The sequence below is a fragment of the Helicoverpa zea genome, chromosome 18 (assembly GCF_022581195.2).
Source record: "Helicoverpa zea isolate HzStark_Cry1AcR chromosome 18, ilHelZeax1.1, whole genome shotgun sequence".
NCBI classification, from domain to species: domain Eukaryota; kingdom Metazoa; phylum Arthropoda; class Insecta; order Lepidoptera; family Noctuidae; genus Helicoverpa; species Helicoverpa zea.
Genome location: NC_061469.1, coordinates 2721984 through 2745029, shown reverse-complemented (window position 1 = coordinate 2745029; position 23046 = coordinate 2721984). Strand labels below are relative to the sequence as shown.

The 23046-nt window shown below is 38.2% G+C and overlaps 3 protein-coding genes across 3 annotated transcripts; 2 read left to right on the top strand and 1 right to left on the bottom strand.

The window, feature by feature from the left end:
* Positions 1-1877: 1877 nt before the first annotated feature.
* On the top strand, positions 1878-8862 carry LOC124638895. Its single transcript, XM_047176037.1, has 6 exons — positions 1878-1899; positions 6316-6509; positions 6797-6966; positions 7227-7317; positions 7561-7734; positions 7824-8862. Exons 1-6 carry the CDS (start codon positions 1878-1880, stop codon positions 7968-7970), a joined length of 798 nt encoding a protein of 265 aa, XP_047031993.1. The 3' UTR covers positions 7971-8862.
* Positions 8863-9055: 193 nt separating this feature from the next.
* Positions 9056-14717, bottom strand: LOC124638894 (X-ray repair cross-complementing protein 5-like). The gene is made up of 3 exons (XM_047176036.1): positions 14108-14717; positions 10935-11090; positions 9056-10795 (listed from the first exon to the last, which is right to left on the bottom strand). The coding sequence occupies exons 1-3, from the start codon at positions 14399-14401 to the stop codon at positions 9128-9130; spliced, it is 2118 nt and encodes a 705-aa protein (XP_047031992.1). The 5' UTR covers positions 14402-14717; the 3' UTR covers positions 9056-9127.
* Positions 14718-14799: 82 nt separating this feature from the next.
* Positions 14800-19967, top strand: LOC124639042. The gene is made up of 7 exons (XM_047176256.1): positions 14800-15150; positions 15507-15656; positions 15987-16125; positions 17132-17295; positions 17557-17631; positions 17880-18054; positions 18366-19967. Exons 1-7 carry the CDS (start codon positions 15030-15032, stop codon positions 19543-19545), a joined length of 2004 nt encoding a protein of 667 aa, XP_047032212.1. The 5' UTR covers positions 14800-15029; the 3' UTR covers positions 19546-19967.
* The last annotated feature ends 3079 nt before the right edge of the window (positions 19968-23046 follow it).

Below are 23046 nucleotides of genomic sequence, written 5' to 3'. Positions count from 1 at the left end.
CTGCAAGTGCCGGAAGTGCCAGAAGAAAAAAATAGTAGATTCTTGTAGAGAATAATGCTCTGAAGATTTTTTACTATTACAAGAATTGTCTACAATTAACCCCAAGGCTGCTATTTGACTTTGAAAATACCAAAAAATCCCACAATGTTTGGAGCATTACATTACGGCCCCAAACTGGAGAAAGCAGCCGCTGCCTTCAAACGACTCCTGCCCAAACTATCCCGCAGCCTCGGCAGGTTTTGGCCACCTGGGGTTTGCTGACTCTCTGAGGAGGGCGAGGGCGTGAACAATGCACGCCGCCGACACTTGTTGTCTCCAAGAGAGGGAGATGGAGGGACGATGAGCCACTCGAAATTCTATAGGGGCAAGGGGGAATGGGGTGCCTTCGTCTCTTTCTGCGAAGCATGCCCCAGAAGGCGGCGGTGGAATAACTGAGAGTTCACGCCTCTCATCCCAGCCGCTGAGGTGGACGTAGACGTCGGTCTGTGGGCGGTGAGTTTAGGGAGGCTTATCGTCCCTCCGCCTCCTTGGAGACTACAGGCCCGTGTCGGCGGCGAGCGTTGACCCAAGCCCTCCCCAGACAGTCAGCAAACCCCACTGGGGCCCACCAGGGTCAGAACCTGCCAGGGCTGCGAGATTCTTCGAAAGAGTTACCGCGGCCCTGGTACAATATCAGAAGGAACATGGCAGGAAAGGCAGCGGCTGCCTTCTCCAGTTTGGGGCCGTAATGTAATGCTCCAAACATTGTGGGATTTTTTGGTATTTTCAAAGTCAAATAGCAGCCTGGGGGTTAATTGTAGACAATTCTTATAATAGTAAAAAATCTCCAGGGCATTATTCTCTACAAGAATCTACTATTTTTTTCTTCTGGCCGGCACTTTCATTTTTGGGTACAAAATGTTCGAGACTTGAATGATCTCCTTTTACGTGATTTTAATTATGTTCACAAGTTAGTCAAAACAGAAATGGGACCTTAAAATTAACAGTTAATCTGCAATTTGTTTGGCCTAACAGACGATAAACTTTCCATTTAAAAGCAGTGCATGGTAATGGTGCAAATACTTCTAATTTCTGGTGATTCTGGTCAGGGTGAGGATTTGTGAAAACTGTAATAAATAAATTACCCAATGAGATGAATCCTTTTTACATGTATTGTATCCCAATATCAAACCTATTTCGAAGTAAAATGACAAGGGAAATTACAAAGTGTCATTACAAATATTTTGCAACGGCGTTGCGTACATTTATTTCGATTTTTTACTGGTTTTAGGAGACAGGTTTGTACATTAGCAATTAATTTCTTACAGACTTTGTTTTTATTGCCCAGAATGTATTATTCACTAATTCCAACCGCAGTTTCACAAAAATGCCTTGTGGTTAAAAATAAATCCTAGGCAGCTTCTTCTCTTTTCCAAATTCCATAAAAATTGGTTAAGCCACACCATTGGTGACAAATGTTCATTAACTTTTGCCTTCATAATATTAGTGCCATTTCAGTATAGGTACTATTTTAATCCTCAAGTCACATTCTTCACCATCCTTTACATACAGATTAACTATCTAGAATGTATGTGAATACTCGATATTATAATAACGAATGTTTTCCATCTAATTTATGCTCTGCTTACACTGCAGTAACAAACAAGCGCAATGATAAAGAAAGCAGCACAATAAATCGCGTGACTTAGATTATACGAGGTCTTAATAGCATGTTTCGTCGATTGTAACTCAATTTTCATAAAATTGTCCACACTTGCCGATTCCCACAGGTTTAATGGAAATTGCTTATTGTTTGTTTTTCTTTCCAGATTTTTGATAACAGGGACTCGGGATAATTTTGATGTAATCGCTTTTGAAATACTTTTAATTTTAACAGGATGACTTGGGATATCACTTTAGGTAAGGATTTTTTCACATCACAATAAGTTGCTTATTATTATTTCTATAATACCTATACATATAAGTTTGTTAAAAACTGCTATTATATATGCTATATTTAATCAAATCCAAAATATGTCTTGAAAGTAATTCTAACAGAAACTAGGTCAACGAGGCAGTAAGTACGAAGGATATACGTATAATAAAGCAATAAACAAACATTCAACTATGTTTTTGCATTGACACGACCTTTGCCATTTTTTCATGTCTTTCAGTTTCATGTCGTAAACAAATGATTCTCCTGGTCTGATTGCCGATTTTGTAGGGTAACCAAACATTCTGCGATCTTCATATTACTGTCTAGCCGTGTTACTGCGGTCTCTCACTCGCGTTCAGTGGGAACAACTGCCCGTACTGCGATGAAATATAGCCTATGTTACTCGGAAAGAGTGTAGCTTTTAAACAATTTTTATATTAGTCGGTATAGATATAGGTATAGTCGTGGTCAGTAGCGGCTTTAGGGAAGGGCGCGGTTGGGCGACGGCCCAGGGCGCCGGACGTAAGGGGCGCCGCAGGCGCCCCCTACCAATCCTTGATCAGAATTTTACTCCTATGTTTGTTTTAAATTTCATCAAAGATCGCAGCTTACAAGAACTGTATCCAAATGTATGGATAGCATCAGGGCCGCCTTAACCTATGGTGCAGGGTGTGCGAATAACCCGTACGCTCCTGGACCAAGAAATTTCAATTAAATTAATGTATTGTCATACAATGCCGGGCGCGTTAGATACACTACTTTTATGTCCCAAAACTCAAAAATTATCGCGCTCGCTTCGCTCGCGGTTTCTTTACTTTACCCTTACATTTTTTTTTCACATATAGCACACTTTTAATTTAATGTCCCAATACTCAAAAAAATTCGCGCTCCCTTCGCTCGCGGCTTCTTCACTTCACAGTCGCCTTTTATTATATATGTTAAGTTAAGGACTTTTAGTGATCCAAATCTCAAAAAAGCGTTTTCGGGCTTGCTTCACTTTATAGTTGTTTTTATTTTTCAATTTTTTTTGTCTACCCTAGCAAAAAGGTAGCGTCGTTTTTAAGTCCTTTTATTAATAAGAAAGTAACTTCTAGTTTCTATTTATGGTACTACTTTAAGTCCCAAAATTTTAATTCATAGGCACCAACACGAACAAAGAGTTATCTACGTTTGGGCTACATTTTAAGTCATTTTTGTTTTGAGTTCTAAAATATAACAAAAAATTTCGCGCTCACTACGCTCGCGCAATCAGAACCTGTGTTCCTGTGTTTTTGCATTCACAATCCAGCAAACACTTATGTACGAATGGGCTACATTTTAGGTAATTTTTGCTTTGACTTGTTAACTATAAAAAAAAATTCGCGCTCGCTTCGCTCGCGCAATCTGTAACTACATACGTCTCTGTTTTTCGTATGGGTTTGAATTGCAGTTGGGGGCGCCGTAGAAATCTCGTCCAGGGCGCTAGTAGAGTTAAAGCCAGCACTGGTCGTGGTGGCATAGTGGGTAAAGGACCAACCTCTGTTGCTTGAGTTCGTGGGTTCGATCCGAAGTTAATCTTAGACACCATTGACTGTGTTTCGGATGGCACGTTAGACCTGTAGGTCCCGGCTGTCATTGCACATCCTTGGCAGTCGTTACGGGTAGTCAGAAGTCAGTAACTCTGACACCAGTCTAAGGGTGCTTACATAAAGAAACAGGTAAGTTACAACCTGTTTCTTTATAAGTGAGTCAATAGGATTGTATTGAAATATTATACCTGCACTGATCGGTACCTACCCGTACAGGTTTATCTGTACCGGCAACCTGTTTCTTTATGTAAGCACCCTACCTGTGGGGTATTGGGTTGCCCGGGTAAGTGAGTTAAGGAGGTCAGATAGGCAATCGCTTGTTGTAAAGCACTGGTACTCAGCATGGGCGTAGCCAGCTCTGGGCTCAGGGTGGGGCAGCAGTCAACCTATCCCCCGGGGGAGGGCGGGGGCCCTCCGATTTTTTGTATCTTAAGCCGTTAATTTCAAACTTATAATCTCTTAATTTGAGAGGTTTATATTTTCAGGTACAGAAAATAAACAATCACACACAGGACAGATTTTATAGTTTTATTTATGAATACTCGGTGAAAGAATACGAGCATACTTTATAATTAGCACTCATTTCTTTATTATTTAGCAAAAAACTAAAAGTTACAGATTTTAATTTTAATTTTTTAAATTTAATTTAATGAGATTTTTGTGACTGCATTCTCTTTACTAATTTCAGAATTTTTGGTACAGTACTACTCAAAGCTAAACGCATGTCGGCAGTTGTTTAGATAAGCAAATGCAAAGAAAGAAAAAGTTACCCATGTAGTTTCCAAATACGCGAGCGAAGCGAGCGCGAAATTTTTATCGGACTTAAACCTAATATTACGTAAAATTTAGCCCAAACGTACTTAACTTTTTGTTTGTTGACAAATGCAAAAATAAGGGCACATAGTGCATAAGGGCATAATAGTTTCTGAATACGCGAGCGAAGCGAGCGCGAAATTTTTATCGGACTTAAACCAAATATTACGTAAAATTTAGCCCAGACGTACTTAACTTTTTGTTTGTTGACAAATGCAAAAATAAGGGCATATAGTTTTTGAATACGCAAGCGAAGCGAGCGCGAAATTTTTATCGGACTTAAACCAAATATTACGTAAAATTTAGCCCAGGCGTACTTAACTTTTTGTTTGTTGACAAATGCAAAAATAAGGGCATATAGTTTTTGAATACGCAAGCGAAGCGAGCGCGAAATTTTTATCGGACTTAAACCAAATATTACGTAAAATTTAGCTCTAACGTACTTAACTTTTTGTTTCTTGACGAATACAAAAATAATATCGTTTCTGAATACGCGAGCGAAGCGAGCGCGAAATTTTAATTGTCGCGCAGATAAGCTTCGCGGACCACTTGGAATGCTTCCAGGGACCACCGGTTAAGAACCACAAATTGCATTTCCGAAATTTTGATCACATTTACCAGTTCCATCTCCTTCAATGCATTATTTTTTGGATTAGATGGACGGTTCGGCTCGCTACGTCACATAGCACCTATTCTTTTAGAGAATACGGCTAGCTTTCAAATGACGCGCGCACGGCGCACGTTCGGGGACTCGAGCGTGCATTTTGTTTTGATCGCGCTCTTTTCAAAGTCGACAATTTTTTTTGTGCAATAACTTAGGCATAGTATGATTGTTGATGTTGTTCGTTAAAGTTAGTAAAAAAAAACATTGTTTAATCAGACACCTTATAGGTCAGAGCCAGGGCCTAGGGTGGGGCAAGTGCCCCAGCTTACCCCAGTGTGGCTACGCCCATGGTACTCAGTTGAATCCGGTTAGACTGGAAGCCGACCCCAACATGTTGGGAAAAAAGGCTCGGAGGATGATGAGATATTACTATAGATTGAGGGCTCCATGTGAGCGATAAAATAATAAAACTAATGCTATTCATATACTTCTACTTCTCTAACATAGTGTAATAGAATTTGATATCGTGCTTTGAATTCTTCGAATTTTTGTCTATATTTTTTTTCGAAGTAAAAATATCCGAATCCTGAATCGTTCATCGGTTTGGTCACCATAGTAAAAGCAACGAGCGTGCGCGCCAATAAAGCGTAATATGGTTGGCTTTTCCATATTTTTTTATTGTCATAACAATCACGAAAGCTCTGCGAGCTTTGAATGCCAGTCTATTCGGTATTGGGAACACACGTGGGTCTTAGCAAAAATCATGCAACGACCGTACAAGCGCCGGTATCTGCCACCAAATAATATGGCGGAGGCTTTCCATGGCGGTAATACATCTTAATTAATATAATCCCAGTAATAATACATAGGAAGTGGTGAAGGGTGCGCGTTTTTGGGGACTGTCTCATGTAATACGTGTAGAAGTTCGGAAAGTGCTGATTTGCAGCCTACTTTGTGTAAAGCTTTTTTATTTTAATTTGATTACAAAGTCAAAGTCAAATCATTTATTTCATTTAGGCCTTTACAAGCACTTATGAACGTCAAAATTATAACTAAGTTTGATTCTAGACGTTACAAACAAACCATAGTGTCGTAAATTAGCAGTTTTTTAAACTAACGAATTTTGTGAACCTTGTTGTGTTTAGGTTTGACTTTGTGAAATCTACTAAAAGTTAGTTTTGAAAACCGTTACCAACTAGCGTTACTTACATTTATTTCAAATGCATTGATTTTTTGTAGATTAAAGAAAAAACGACCATTTTATTGAATGTACGATTAATTTATTTCTTTGACTAAACTATGGTCCAGTCTTTGTCTAATTTAGACAATACATAAGGCTGAAACTATGTTTCATATCCTGATCTGCTCCTTTATAAGATTACCTATTAAATTTTAACATATTGTATCTCTTCTAGATTTTGAATATGTAGTTACCAAAAAGCCTCAGCCGCGCATATGTTTCGGGTCCGCTTTACAACGAGACGTGAACCCAACGTCAGGGCCATGCACCAGTCCATTCATGCGACGTATGCTACCCACAGTGTATAAAAACATAGGACCTGGAACTTATGAAAATAATCGTGACGCATTTTATGATGTTACTAACAGGGTATGTGTGAAGTGATTTGAATTAGCACTTACATTTACATGTATTAGACGAAGGATGAGTTACGGTGACCAAAACAATGAAAAGCTAAGCTCGTTGGCTAAGATCTGAGATGTAGGTATCATTACGATTAAATAATAAGAATCTGAAAAGTAGATAAGATAAACTGAGCCTTAAAATATACTCCCATAATTAAAATCCATTTTTCAGGGTTGACATTTTCATAAGGTGGCCAGGGACAGTCACTGATTACCTACTTGCTGTCCAATTATTCATTGTCTTGTTTCCAGCACTATAGCAAGTATGGTTTAGGAGCTAGATCTCCGCGGTGGCTGACGAAACATGAATATCAGCCCCCGCTAAGGCCACCCCATCCAAAAGTGCCGACCAAGCAAAACTGTGCACCCTTCAATTCCACTTCTAAAAGAAAGGGCATTTTTTCACCGTCCACTTTCCCGGCGTAAGTTTTTAGCGTTACAAAAACTGCATCTATAAGATTGAGGAATGCGCAATACCTAAATTCTCTAATGCAGTCGTTCCTAGGGATTTAAAAATTTAGTTTTCGAGTTGCACTAGTTGGCTGAGAGAACATAATTACTTATTCCGAGTAATTAAGGCCTCCCAGATTTTCTTCAAATAAATACTTTGTTATTCTTTAAACGTGAAGCCTCACTCCTAAGAATGATACAATGAATTATAATAGTTTTTTAACTGTTTCAGACCGTGCGATTACTGTCCTGAATATATTAAGCGGCAGATGAAATTCGCATATGCCTTCTCAGGGAAGAAAACACTTCGATGTGCGGTCGAGGTATAGAAACCCTTTTTGTTTTACCTTAAGGGTTATATTTGGGATCGAAACGTAACGACGTAATAATATCTAGTTTCAAAAACTCGTAGGCGGATGGTGTCAAAAACTATCCTATGTCCTTGTCCCGGGTCTAAACTATCTCCGCTTAAGTTATAAGTAGTGTAACTAACACGATCTTCTTATAAATATTATATACATTTGCTTTTATCCTATTTGATTCTGTAACAACTGTTTAATTTCTAGATAAAATGTGTGCCCTATAATTTGGATGAATGTGGATATTGCGGCTGTTCATGCTCGCAGCAGGGTGACTATTGGCAATATGAGAATAGAATTTTCCTGTGCAGAAAGCATTACACTCGACTATTCAAACATTGCCTGTCCAAATTCCAAGGCGCAAAGCTTTCCGAGTTCAAGGTAATGTCATGATTGCTGTAGCGTATATACAAAGATAACGTATATCTAGTAATCTATAATCTAATTCAATTTTATTTCTGCTCATACAGTCTGTAAGAGATTGCTTTTTCGCGCACGCGCACAACAGTTGCAAAGCTGCCCTGAAGATAATGAAGTCTGAAGAAATAGTTAAAAAATTAAGGAAGGAAGCATACTTGGACCTATTCTTCCCACAACGTCGATTTTGTAACAATTAGTTTATAAAGTTATTTATTTATATGGACCTGTAAAAGAAATAGTGTAGCTGAAGCCCTAGCTTATATTAGTAGTTTTTTATGTTTATGGTAGCAACACTGACCTGGATTTTTACTTCGGAATCAAAAACGGCTCAAAAGCAGAGGAGTCAAACACAGTTAGATAAATAAATCATTAAAAAAAAGATCAATCATCTGACTTTCCTCAACATCTCTCTCTCTTTATTATTTATTTTGATAACGAATCGATATTTTGGAACAATATAGCTACGGCATCATGAAATTGGACTCGAATAATAAAATGATAAATAGTGAGAGCGGCGCTGATCTATCTGAAGAAGTAGTGGACCCGCGGCAGAACGCTGAGGATATTATTGATGAAATACTCGCAGAGTTCACCGAATCGCGATCACCCGAAATCGCGAGGAATGGTAACGGTATACCAGAAAACTTATTCAACATGATCCAGCCCCCGAGAACGCGTACCCCAGCGAACTCTTTCTCCGAGAATGCCACAATAGACGATATTGACCCGTCTTCGGACCTCGGTACGTCGATCAGAAACAAGTGTTTGGAACTGGAGGAGATACTTCAGAGCCTGAAGTCGCGGCTCAACCACGTAGTTCTGGACGAAAATATCGTTCTCAGCCCTGAGGCTAACTCTATGGAGGCTCAGCTTGAGCATGACCTGGACACGGATTGCCAGGAGGACCTGTCTTTGCAGGAATTCCTTGAGCTGCTACACTCCCAAAACAAAATAAGCCCAACAGGAGTACAGTGATTGCTCAACGGACCACCCTCATAAACTAATTCATAAGACAAAATTTACATGAATTTATTGTGTGCAAATTTGAATTTTAGATTTTATTGAAGTACTATTAAATATTCAGGCCTAGTTTTTGTAGTATTATTTCAATAATTATTGTAAATTTTAGGGCCAAAATTAACACCTTTAATCAAGCTGATGTAGGGATAGTTCTTAACCCCTTGTATGCTGGTGCGTAGATATACGCGAGACATAATAGATTTTCTATTGTTCTCTAATTAGCGGCATCCAAGAGGTTAATACATAAATATAAACAACAACATGATACACAAAATAATTTATTCAATAAATGTTAGATCACAAATAATACTTAAGTTACCTATAATAACTAAAACTAATCATCAAACATGTTCTGAACTTCAGTATTAATAGTAAATTCAGCAGAATTTGGAATTGTATCATTTTCATACATTTGACTTTCATCATGACTTTGCTCATCTTCATAAGTGCTCAAATTATTTTCCTCTTTCAAAATAAAACTGAGTTTTTTTGCCATTATCAGTTCTAGTACTCTGTTTTTATCAGATTCTACTAGGTCAGCTTTCAATTTTTTTATCCAATTGTTATAATCAGTTGGATCAGATTTTAATAATTCAGTTCTCAAGTGTGCCATAGCATCTAATGCTTTAGTAAAGTCCCCATCAATGTTATTAGTTATGAGACTTTCAATAGCTTTGATCATTTCTGTAGTTAACTCTGACAGGGGCTTGTTCTTATTTTGAAGAGTTTTAAAGTCCTCTATAGGGTTAACGGTACTTATGCTCTTAATGTCATCCACAGCATCTTTAGTGGGCAAGTGTATCTTAGGCATATTGGGAATGTTTGGATTAACAGATGGCACTGCAAGTGGAGCTTTGAACTGATCAATATCAATAGGAGCATTTTTATTAGTCCTTTTCTTGACTTCAATCTTTGTCAGTGTGAACAAGCTTTTCAGTTTCTCCAAAGGCTTTTTTGCATTTTCTTCTAGTAGAGGTGGGACTTTGAATAGAGTCATTATCTCTTCCCTTGGTTTTGGCAATGGCTTCCCTGGATTCATAGCTCTGAAAGCGAGGCAGTCAAGCACATATTGTGCAGATGGACTAACACACTCTGCTATAGGGAATGCTTCAGTATCATCAAATGTGTCATCATATGCTTTGGTCAGATCCATAGCTCCAATAAGCTCTTTGAAAGCATCCACTTGCTCTTGTGAACATTTATACTTTTTTAAATTAGTTGCTGGAAAGGACATCTGCTTTATATCATCTTTGTAACAGATAGCAGCCATTGAGAGACATACATAGTTATTTGTATCAATGACAGGCATTAGAGCAAACATTTTGGGTACATTGTTATTGTTATGTACTTTTCGCACTATGCCAACCAGATTTAGTTCATGAAGACATTCTACCAGGCATCTGATAGCTTTTTGTGCCTTTGGATCATCCTTTTTCCCAAAAACATATGACAAACCATCTCCATTCAGGTGTTGCCATTTTATATTGTCAGCTGAAGTGAATCCATACACTGAAAGTGATTTAACACCAGGCTGATAGAGCATTGACTTATCACAGTCTTGAAAGGGTATAATGGCTTGTCCATAGTGGTACCCTTTCAGTTTTTCAGATGCATCAACTGTCCTTCCTGTTTCCTGATTGACATATTCTCTGGTCTTCACAACAGCTTCAGACTTGCTTGAAGCGCATGTGACGGGATTTCTGACAGATTTCTCCCACTTTTTCACAGTTGGTTCATCCTTTAGTTTGATATAGCAAGAAACTGGGATGTTGATGTTTGGACCAATACTTAAGTCTACGTCCCAGGAATTGGCATTAACAACCTTTTTCCTGTGGAATTGGAGGTCATATTTCATGATATTTTCCAAAGTACCTGCAACACCACAAGTGGCTTCCACAAACTGCTTAATTATGTCTGTTGAATCATTTTCATATTCTTTGGAGTAAATGTCAGGACCAATGACACTAACTTGAAAATCCTGTTCTTGAAATCCATTTAGGACCTACAAAATAAAGTGATGAAAAGTTTTTTAGGGCATTCTCTTTTTAAACAGATTTTAAGACAAAATTCAATAGGATTATTTATTTATTTATTTATATCTCAAAAGTTTTGCAAGTCAGTATGCTTTTTTTTAGTCTTACCTCATCAATACCACTAGTTTCAAAAGTGGTTTTCTTCTTAAAGTTGGTCATCAGCACAATATTTCTGCTGACCAGTTTAACACCACTGAACACATTGGCAAAATAGTCAGCAGCCACCAAAAGTGCATCAAACCAGTCTCCTCTTATTTCTGTTGGCTGTGGAAGGTAAGGAAAAAATAAATGTTAGTGAGTGAAAAATACTTTAAAAAGATTAAAAAGAAATTGCATAAGTATAACCAGAATAAATCCAATTGCACCATATTTTGGTAAGAATCTCATCATCAGCCTATCGCAGTCCACTGCTGGACATAGGCCTCTCCAAGTGCACGCCACTGAGATCTATTTTCGGCTTCTCGCATCCAGCTCCTGCCAGCCGTCTTGCGCAAGTCATCACTCCACCGTGCCTGAGGACGTCCTACACTACGTTTGCCGAGGCGTGGTCTCCACTCTAGAACTCGTTTACCCCAACGGTTATCGGTTCTTCGGCTAATATGGCCAGCCCACTGCCACTTCAGCTTGCTGATTCGGTAGGCTATGTCGATGACCTTGGTTCTCTGACGGATTACCTCATTTCTGATGCGATCCCTCAGAGAAACGCCGAGCATAGCTCTTTCCATAGCCCGCTGAGCGACTTTGAACTTGTGGACCAGCCGTACCGTCAGTGTCCACGTTTCGGCTCCGTAAGTCATGACAGGTAGGACGCACTGATTGAAGACTTTTGTCTTTAGGCACTGTGGGATCGACGATGTTAGGACTCGACGTAGCTTCCCAAATGCAGCCCAACCCAACTGAATTCTCCTATTCACCTCGTCCTCAAAGTTGTTTCTACCTAACTGCAATGTCTGCCCGAGGTATACATATTTCCGAACAACTTCGAGAACGGCGCCGTGTATCGCAATCGGTTCCGGTAGAACATGTTCATTGAACATGACCTTGGTTTTGTCCAAGTTCATCCGTAGGCCGATGCGTAGAGAAGATTCAGCCAGTTCGTTCAGCATCTGTTGTAGGTCCTGCAGCGTTTCCGCCATGATGACGATATCGTCAGCAAATCTCAAGTGAGAGATGTGTTCTCCATTGATGTTGATGCCGCGTCCTTTCCAGTTCAGCGTCTTGAACATATCCTCCATTGCATTAGTGAACAGTTTCGGGGAAATAACATCCCCTTGTCTCACTCCTCGATGCAACGGTATGGGCCTTGTTTGCTGATTCTGTACTTGGACGGACATTGTAGCGGCTTCGTAAAGACATCTCATCACTTGGATGTATCGCCAATCTACTTGACAACGCTGCAGGGACTCCAGAACAGACCAGATTTCAACCGAGTCAAAGGCCTTCTCATAGTCCACAAATGCTAGACACAGGGGCTGATTATACTCTTCGGTCTTCTGTATAATCTGCCGCACTGTGTGGATGTGGTCTATGGTGCCATATCCGCTCCGAAACCCAGCCTGCTCCGGTGGTTGGAATTCGTCGAGTCTTCGCGCAAGTCGGTTCGTGATCACTCTTGAGAACAGCTTATATACGTGGCTTAGGAGGGAAATGGGTCGATAGTTCTTCAGCTGGGTTTTGTCTCCCTTTTTGAAGAACAGGACGACAACACTCCTACTCCACGCCTCTGGAGTTCTCCCTTCAAACAGGACGGCATTAAAAAGCTTCTGGAGCTCCCCCAGTACGGGCTTACCTCCTGCTTTTAAAAGCTCTGTTGTAATGCCATCCTCGCCAGGGGCTTTTCCATTTTTGAGCTGTCTCAGAGCGATCTCGATTTCGCCACTGCTGACTTCTGGCAGGTCTTCGGTGAAATGGCGTGTTAATGTGGCTCTAGAATCCTCATTTCCGGGATCAGGTCGAGATGCATGCGATGCGTATAACCGGCCATAGAAATTTTCCACTTCCGAAAGGACTGCCGGCACCGAAGAAACGACTTCTCCACTTGTTGTGGTCAGCTTCGTCAAGTGGCTTCTTCCAAGAGATTGTACGAACACCTTTGACCCCCGATTCAGCTCAATTGCTCTTTCAATGGCAAGAGTATTGGAGCACCGGAGGTCGCGTCGTACGTGCTTGTTGATCTCTTGGTTTAGAGCCCGCTTAGCTGACGAAGTGACAGGCGGGTTTTCACGTCGTTTCTTCATAAGCCCTAATGTCTCTTCCGAAAGCTTTGATTTCTTGCCCTTACGCTGCATGTTACAGAATCGCGAACCTTCCTCCCTGAGGATCCGAACCACATATTCATGGTTCTGGTTAACGTCTGTTGTGGTTTCCACGGCGGCAAATCGGTTCTCCAGATTTGACTGGAACGTTTCAGATCCTGTCATGGTTTGGAGCAGTGTTGGTCGGAGCCTGGCCTTCACCAGACGGAAACGTTCGGCCTTGAAGTTGATATTCAGAGAGCCTCGGACAAGTCGGTGATCGCTCCCGGTATTAAACCTATTGATCACGGAGACGTCTCTGAATATGTGCTTCTTGTTCGTCATGATGAAGTCAATCTCATTTTTAGTCATAGTGTCGGGGCTTTGCCACGTCCACTTCCTTTGGGGCTGCTTTTTGAAAAAGGAGTTCATCAAAAAGAGCCCCTCGCGTTCGAGGAAGTTGACGAGCATTTGCCCCCTATGATTCCTGCTTCCAAATCCATGGGATCCTACTGCCGATTCGCCGCAAATCTGTACTCCCACTTTAGCGTTAAAGTCCCCCATGACAACGGTGTAATGGGTCTTTGTAGTGAAGTGGAGGGCCCTTGATATATCATCAAACATATCCTCCACTTCGTTCTGCACATTGAGGAATTTAGCCTACTGCTATCACGCTGGCCAGACGGGTTGATAGAGGGTTTTTTTCGAGTTTTCCTTCTCTCGCACGGTGTTCGGTGCATTTTTGACTCCATTAGTCGACTTCTACGACACCCACTGGAAGAAGGGGGTAGCGACACATGTATTCTTAAGCCGTCGCTACACGGTAAGAATCTGACTGGAAAAATTCAATGAGAAGTAACATTAATAAGAGTTTTTGTAAAGGGCCAGTTTTTCAGATAATCTGTACATAAAATGTGCACTTTATGTATCAAAGCTATGAGTCGTCACAATCTTGTTTTGCAAGGAATTAGGTAACATGTAGATATGTCTGTAGCTAGATATGGATGACTATAGGCTGATATACCTAAAGATGGGGTAATTAAGTACCTTTTCTGGTAGACTCCTTATCATTTTCCATGTAGGAGATTGCAGCTCCGCGAATATTTCAATATGTTTGAATGCACCAACATGTTCGTTTGCCATTTTATTATTCGTCTTCTTCGAACCCAACAATATTATCCCGACCATACTCTTGTCCTGGCTCAATATTTTGCGTTCTAGAATACGAGCTACACACTCTTTCGCTCTTTCAAAAAATGATTTTTCTTTTTCCTCATCTTTGGTGGAAACATTTCGTCCTATGTCTAAAATTATTAGTGTCCCATGGATTCCTCGAGACATCTTTCACTATTTTGCTCCTTAGACCAGGTTTTTATCAATTTTAAGCACAGTTTTCAGCGGTTTTATGGTTGCACTTTCAGTTTCCCGGTAAATAAAAACAAGTTTCGACAAGTTTTCGCGACAAATTTTGACGTTGTCAAATGACATTTCAATTTTTTTATTTAGTAACTATCATAATATTTTAACACAATATTTTGGGAGTTCATCAAATAGGTATTAAATAATAATTAAATTCAATAAAGTAAAATAATTTCACATTTTTTAAACTGATTCAGATTTGTTTCATTGACTTGTGAGTGATTGAACTACGAGATGCGACACCGCTCCCCGCGCTGCTGTATCTCACTCATGTCAAAACAATTCATAGATCATAGACTAAGCACTGTCAAGAATTTCCATCAATTTTCAATCGATTGTTTGAGATTGAGAAATTGTGTTGTTTACAAAAAAACGATAACGTATTCTCCGCTTATCTTTTTCCACAATGATAATTTACATTTGCCTTGTCTCATTTGTTTTGTGGGTCGGTTATAAGTTCATATAACTTCTTTTATTCATCTTAACTAACAATGTGAGCTAATTATATAGAATTTAAACATTTTAGTAGATTATGCGATAAACATCTACAATGTCTACAACTTTCGCAAATAGAAGCAAAATTATAACAGAAATGATGAAGTTTTCGTTCCATCATAGGGCTTTTTATTGTTACCTTGGCATGAGTGTTTGGATATTCTTTTTGATAACAGGTAAATAATCACTTTCATGTTTATATTCTTTGAAAGGACAATTATTGTTGTTTTCATTACTAAACTCACAGGCTTAGTAATTTAAACAATATAACAGACACATAAAGTAACGTAACACAATAATATAGCATAACAACCATTCTGAAAAATCATAATATAGTGGGATTATAGTCTTTCTGCCTTGTTTCTGATGTCAATTATTGTACACTTACAATTAAATTGTATCAATAATTTCTATTGCGAATAAACAGTTATTGTCAGTGTTAAAAATATATTATCCCTACATATTTTTAGCCCAGTTATCCGACAATAATACTTTTTCATGTTATTTAAGAACATTCATTTTTTAATTTCAGTAATGTATAAATACATGTCACTGGGTGAGGAAACTATAGCCGTGAAGAAGATAGTAAGGAATGATTACATATCAAAGAGTGACTCAAAGTTCCGGAAGATTTACTTGAGAGCCTGTAACCCTCCGGACAGCATTGTTAGAGGATCTGAAGGTAAGTAGCATTTTTATGGTGGTTGTAACCAGCCACTATGAGCCAATTTGACAAACTAGCAGCAATTCAATGACTGGATAGGACCCTATGTTCACGCAGACAGGCATAAGAACTTGGAATATGTATACATGTAAGTAGTTCTAATTAAATTATTAAGCTGTTTTGTGTATTTCTAAAGACCAAATTTAATGATAGTTAGATAAAAAAAAATATCCATTAAAGTATATCAGATCAATCTTTGTATCTGTTGCCACAAGAGACTTTCTTTCTTATTGCTGTGTTTCTATACTTATTGCAGAGAAAAAATATATATCTTTGATCTAATTCCAGGTGTTGTGGACAGTGACACCTGGTTGCTGCAAGGAGCTCTGGTGGTGACGAGGCATGGTGACCGAGGACCTTTAACACATCTTAAGAACGGGGACAAATTACCTTGTGATGCTGAACCAGTCTCGCCTCTTCTGAAAAGGTGGGTTTTATTAAAAATCTAACTTTTGCACCACATTTAATTTAATTTTGTTGGTGATATAATTGCCTTATGCTATAATTATGTAAGAAGTACAATGGGCTGGTACTTTGTTTAACAATGAGCTACTTCAGAAGGCATATTAGATTATAATATAGTCTTTCATAATTTGGAATAAATTATAGATGCTATGCTGCTAGAATTTGTTTTGGGCGCTGTTTAATGTTGTATAATCTTATCATTCTGTCAGAAGGCCACAAGTTCAATGGCAACATAAACATCCGGTTTGCTTTAAAGAATTTTCACATTGAAATTTTAATATCAACGTTAGTTGTTTTTAGTAAAACCCAACATTGTCAGTGTTTTTAAGTTTGTATGTACGGGTAATCTTTTAAACGCTGGTCGGATTTCCAAAATTATATCACTGATAGCTACATTGGTCCTCAGTGCCATAGGCTATATTTTATCCCGGTAAGGGCAGCAGTTCCCACATGTGAAACGAAAGTCAAATCATTTATTTCATTTAGGCCTTTACAAGCACTTATGAACGTCAAACATTATGAATAGGTTTGATTCTAGTTGCCCATTCCAAAAGTAGCTTCCTATGGAGAAGAACGGGCAAGCAACTCCATGATTACTCTTTTTAAAACATAATAGGTGTACCTAGACATAGGTAAACCGTGGTAAAACGGCTGTTACTGTTACAGCCTTTTTATCGTCCCACTGCTGGGCTGCAGCCTCCTCTCACACGGAGAAGGATTGAGCATTAATCACCACGCTTGCTCAATGCGGGTTGATGATTTCAGACTTTATAGTCCAGGTTTCCTCGAGATGTTTTCCTTTACCTTTTATCAGCCATTGCTGTCTAAGGTATACTTAGAAAGTACATACAAACTTAGTTGCATTGCTACTTGCCTGACCTGGAATCGAACCCACACACTCATACATGAGAGATTTGTGCTTTACCCACTACGCCATAGTCCTCTATAAAAGAATCATCTCAACCCAGCTATGAAGAGTTTGTGTCCAATGCGAGTACGTCGGGCAGAGCGTGGTGGGTGTCCGTAGCGGGGCCCTTTCACAACTTCCCGTCGTTACCAGCAAAGGCGCCGGGTACCCGCTGTGCCTTGGGACAGTTGACTCCTAGAGGGATACTTCAGATGGTTACTGTCGGTAGGTTATTTTAGTTTTATTTGTGTTATCATTATCTCCCGCCCGAGCGTTTTTCCAACTCATGTTGGGGTCGGCTCTCTTTTGAAGGAGTGTAATAGAATGTAATATGTTTAGTAGGATGCAAATGAGCTCCACTATGAATTGTTTAATAAATAGATATAGCTTTAAAAATAATGTGTGAAAGAGTTTTATAGGTTTTTTACTACTTCAATGTTTATTTTGCAAGAATGGAATATTGATACCTTATGTGTTGTGTTCCAGGTAATATTTTACGAGAGGCATATGGAGATAAATTGAACTTGGAGAATGTTGAGCCACAAGGGAAAAAAGATACAGGTGAGACCATTAAAGAAAACACTTATAAATAATTATGATCTCCAAAATTGAAGGTAATGTTTTATTTGGGACTTATGTGCCAAAAAGATTGATTTCTAAAATAAAAACGTTCCTAAAATTTCCGCCTTACTATAAAAAAGATGTTTAACCGACCCATTAAATATTTTAATTTTGTGTCTGTATTGTTTGCGCAAGAAGCTTTAACACTATCTTTTGATATGAAATAAGTATTTACTGTAACATTTCAGGTGAAGTCCTATCCTACAGCACTCGGTACCGGCGTACATACCAGTCGTTAGTATCACTATGGTGGGGGGCTGGGCGAGCGGGCGCAGGGGGCAGGGCGGCGGCGGCGCGGGAGGCACATAGTGTCGCCTTCTGCTTCCGGGACTGTGCTTGCGCCGCACTACATGCTCTTAGCAGGTGAGAGGACTTGGTAATCGGAAGTGTAAGTAATTGGTGTAAGTTGAAGGGGGAAGAGATAGTTCTCTTACCCACACATCATTTACATTGTAGTCTATAGTGATGAAGGAGTTGGCACTGTTTGAGTCTATCGATGTCGATGTAGTTCACAACGTTTAAAATTTCCTGTAAGAATGTTTAATTGGTTGAAAAGTTGAAAAAAAGTTGAAAGCCGCCTTTTAGCATTCGAACGATATAAAAGACAAATAAAAATATTAATTAAGGCGCATTAAGTAAATAAACATTTCAAACAATTATTTTTCACTTCACAGAAAAATAAACACGCAAGCAAAGAACCGTCTAGAATCTCATCCGGCGATCAAAGAGCTAGTCAGCAAGTTGTCCAAAGTTTTATTCGAGTCTCAAGAACATCCCGACGCTGACGTTGTAAGAGACGCACTCCTCGCCTACATGTGTCACGACGCCCCCCTCCCCTGCACCGAGAAACCTAAACCACAGACAAAAACCAAACTCTCATTAACGAAAAAACAGCGAAAATTTCGACAAAACACCGTTCCCGGACGAAAAATCCTCGATGTCGATATCGATACTTTGAACATGGAGTTGGACTACATTAATAACCAAATGGATTTTAATAACGAAATTGGGAGAAAGGCAAGAGATATCATAGGCAAGTATTACGATACAAAGCAAAAAGCTCCGTTAGATTTTGACGCTCAGATGGAAAGAGAAAAGCTACTATACTACCAACAAAGGTACCTCGATAACGCTGATGGTTACGAAGATGTGGTTATCGTAAAGAAAAATCTAGACGCCGATTTCAATTTCCCGAATGACGCCCGAATGGACACGGACTTCGACGAAGATTACAAAGAACCAACACCAGAAAGTTCCGAAGATTTTTGCATCAAAAAGGAACATGTTATGTCCTTATTCGCGTATTTAGAGTGGAGTTATCGACAAGAAGTTAAAAATATTCATAATAGACGAAGAGGGTTGTTAGTAGCGTATGGACTGATACATAATATAGTCCAGAATATGATTCGAATGATATCGGAAAATAAACCTAAATTCGTTGTGTATTCGGGGCACGATAAGACACTACAAGCTCTTATATTAGCGTTAGGGCTCAACAACTACCAACATTACAACATACAATACGCTTCTAGAATGATCTTTGAGGTTTATAGAAAGAAGGATTTACGCGACGAGTTTAAATTCACGAAACGGAAAGCTGTGGCCCAGGATTTTTACTTTCGAGTAGTTTACAATGGCAACGATGTGACGAATAAGTTAAGTTTTTGCAAATCCAGGCAAAATGTCGTTATGAAGGTTGTAGACCCTATTGATGATGTTAAGATTTACAATACATATCTCTGTTCGATAGAAAATATAGTCAGGTTTATACACGACGATTATTTTGCTAGTTTTAACGTGACGAATTTTAAAGACGCATGCGCAAGCTATGGGAACTCGAAACATATCTATTAGTTTGTAATTTTTAACGATCGGTGTATGAAAATATTTTATTTTTTGTACTTATGTGCAGTTTTTTGAGGCAGCTACTGTTTTTTTTTTGTATTTTAGGTTGTGTAATTATTTGTAACTTTAGTTATTTTGCTCTTTCAGAGCTGGTTTTCGCACAAATTATACAGAAAAAGAAAACGTAAGTCACAAATGAATATACAAAAACTAAAATAAAACTTAACAATAAGTACAGGAGGCATATTATGATATTAATTTATTTAATAATTATTGAGATTATTTATACTTAGTGTAGCTTTAAGAGGCATATCATTTATTACTTATTAAGACTAACCCCCACACTCAGAGACATTTACAGTCAGTTTCTTCATCAAAAGTTAAAGCCAAAGTAAAAGTCAAAGTAATGTCTAAAGTAAAAGTAACGGTCAAATTCAATTTTTCTATTAGTTTTGCTGTCACTTTAGCCTTGAAAAAACGTATTTGACCGTTACTTTTACTTTAGACATTACTTTAACTTTAACTTTTGATGAAGAAACTGGCCGTTAATGATTACTCAGGTCACTCCTTAGTAAAAATCCTTCACTAAGGAATGGCTTAAGTAACCATTAAATGTCTCTGAGTTGGAAGGTATTTTTCCAACGGAGATTATTTTATACAATTTAGACTTAATTGATCTCGTTTTAATACTATATTTTTTTAATTTATTGTTTAATTTACGTATGTAGTCTTTATGATGAGATTTTTGTTCAACATATAATTTTGCTATGAAACTCATAATATAAGAAAATCTATCATAAAGACTATATATTAAGTACGCCATTTCTAATTTATAAATAACTGGTATCATTATTGTTTTAACAAGAAGAGTTAATTTATGATATCTACGCTATATTTTATATGGCAACATTGTAAACTCTGAATTTGTTCTTTCAGTACTGATACAAATAACTTGATGCCATTTACTAACTAAAATCGGTTATTTAACTATTATTTTTTAAGCAAAAAATGAAAAGACTGCACTATTTTATTTTGTGATTAAAAATTATTACGAAAAAATTGGTCTACACTACACAGTAGGTCCAAGTTTTCATTGTGAAAAAGATCTCATGTTTTTACCCGAAGGCGGTAGAAAGTGTTATGAATCTCACTGGTTGAATGTCACTCACATATCGGTATAGTTGGTTCTCTCGCACAAAAACTATTGAATTGATATATTATTACCATATCGAAGAGTGTCTCCTTTGAGTAGACGCAGTTCTCTTCAAACTACTTTGGGTTTACTTTGGATTGTAAAAATTTAAAAATTAAACACTACTGTACTGCGCAAGGGATTGTGGCGCCAAAATGAGTACGCTATGGCGCGAGGCCATAGATAGCATGTGTTTGCGCAAAGAGGGTGTAATTTTGTGCACATTTTGATTTCTGACACTTAATATTCTGACGCGAATATTAGACATTTGAATAAAACTACTTTTACGGATTTTACCTACCGACCGACTAATCTTGAACCGCGATGATAGATGCTGTAAAGGATCACAAACGTCGGAATTAAATAATCCATACTAATATTATAAAGCTGAAGAGTTTGTTTGTTTGTTTGTTTGAACGCGCTAATCTCAGGAACTGCTGGTCCGATTTGAAAATTTATTTCAGTGTTAGATAGCCCATTTATCGAGGAAGGCTATAGGCTACTTTTTATCCCGGTACGGGAAGTAGTTCCCACGGGATGCGGGTGAAACCGCTGGCAGAAGCTAGTATTAATATAACCGCGATAAAATCCGTAAAAGTAGTTTTATTTATTTGTGGACATTTTTAGTAGACCAGCAGAAATGTGTTGGTCGCAGTAGAATCTCGCCTTTACATGACTAATTTCACAGAGGCAAAGTTATTTGATGAGAACTGTAATCTTGATGTGATATTGCAGAAATTACTATTATGACAGGATTTTTTTCATTCCAGTGAAATGCGTTTTTGAGATTATGTCACTTTATGTACGTAGACGCAATATTTATTATGAATAATGTAATTTCAAATGATAGATGACCACACATAAAACTGTTTCAATCCTATTTTTTTTGTTTCATTTTATAGAAGCCATTTCCACGGTTTTACTCATGTTTTGAGGGAATAACTTTGCCGACTACGGAGCCCCATTAAATTATGGGTTACCTACATCTATCTATCTATATAAATAAAAATGAATTGTTGTTCGTTAGTCTGATTAAAACTCGAGAACGGCTGGGCCGATTGAGCTGATTTTGAAAAAATGAAAAAATGTTTGTAGAGGTCCAGGGAAGGTTTGAACGATACGAAGTTCGCGGGATCAGCTAGTTGTAAATAAATTACATCTCAATCGGTTCAGCCGTTTTACCGCAATAGTATAACAGACTAATATTTTTAATATTTATGGTTGGGACCTTATGTGGCTTATTTTTATTCTGTATCCTTCAACAAAGCGATGTGAATGCAACAGAAATTTAAATATGGCCTTAAAAGTAAGAAAATCATAGATGTTACGACGTAAACGCATACATAAAATGTTTATTGTTTGTTGCAGTGTCTAGCAAAACAAGTTGTTTACTCCTGCCAGGTTTCGTAATGGGACAATTTATTACACTTGCATATTTTACTATGGTAATCATATATTTCTAGATTTTTTACATATAGGTGGGGATTAGATCGCACCAATTATTCATAAAGTGGCTAATTGATGTAAATTAATTTGATTGTTTCTATAAAAAAAATCTCCGGTTTCGAGTGTGGGTTATAAGACGGCAGCAGGTCAACCTACTCGAATGTAAAATATTACCAATCGAACATAAATATTTCACCTACTCTATCTCAATAGGATTGAAAAGCTATTGAAAAAATTTGACACATTGAGGTAGGTTGATGTACCATCGTGCCCACAAACAACGATAAACGATTGATGACAAATAAACAATACAAACCTATTATACCTATTTGTTTTTGCAGCCATTAAATAATTGTCTCGAAACAGCGTCGGTGGCCAAGGCTGAAAATACCAGTCAACCATCGGGTTACTAACCTCCGGTATGTAGGTGAGTGGGTTAAACTCGAGTCTACAGTCTACAGTCTACGTGACTATGGTATCGTCTGTTTGTTGGCAGTGTTTACCTTCCTGAATGATGTAAATAAGTATTAAAAAATGAATTAATTGTCGTTGATTAGTTTCGTTTTTAACGGCTTTACTGAGAAACATCGATAGGTATTGAATGAATTCTTTGTTTACAAACCTACTACACAGGTACTGAGGTTTTGTGATCTTCCTAGGTATTTTTAAAGCTATAAAACCAATTCGTCCTAGTCTTAAGACTTCTACCGAAAGGGTTCCTTATATACTATCCTTTTATACTTTTTTCTACTATCTTCTTTGTGCCTACCAAAGGCCACCAAACTCCACCAAAGCGGAGCTAAGCGGGGAAGTTTTTATACAACCTAAAGAATTTCGTTATTCAAAAATCTCTTCTCAAGTAGGTACCTACT

Bases quoted from the DNA above. Each gene is read 5' to 3' on its own strand.
- LOC124638895 (XM_047176037.1), top strand. From the start codon at position 1,878: ATGACTTGGGATATCACTTTAG. The intron at 6,967-7,226 runs GTAAGTTTTTAG...TAACTGTTTCAG, and splicing joins TCACCGTCCACTTTCCCGGC to ACCGTGCGATTACTGTCCTG. The intron at 7,318-7,560 runs GTATAGAAACCC...TTTAATTTCTAG, and splicing joins CACTTCGATGTGCGGTCGAG to ATAAAATGTGTGCCCTATAA.
- LOC124639042 (XM_047176256.1), top strand. From the start codon at position 15,030: ATGTCTACAACTTTCGCAAATAGAAGCAAAATTATAACAGAAATGATG. The intron at 17,632-17,879 runs GTGAGACCATTA...GTAACATTTCAG, and splicing joins ACAAGGGAAAAAAGATACAG to GTGAAGTCCTATCCTACAGC. The intron at 18,055-18,365 runs GTGAGAGGACTT...TTCACTTCACAG, and splicing joins GCACTACATGCTCTTAGCAG to AAAAATAAACACGCAAGCAA.
- LOC124638894 (XM_047176036.1), bottom strand. From the start codon at position 14,401: ATGTCTCGAGGAATCCATGGGACACTAATAATTTTAGACATAGGACGA. The intron at 11,091-14,107 runs GTACTTAATTAC...TACCTTCCACAG, and splicing joins TAAGGAGTCTACCAGAAAAG to CCAACAGAAATAAGAGGAGA. The intron at 10,796-10,934 runs GTAAGACTAAAA...TTTATTTTGTAG, and splicing joins AAACTAGTGGTATTGATGAG to GTCCTAAATGGATTTCAAGA.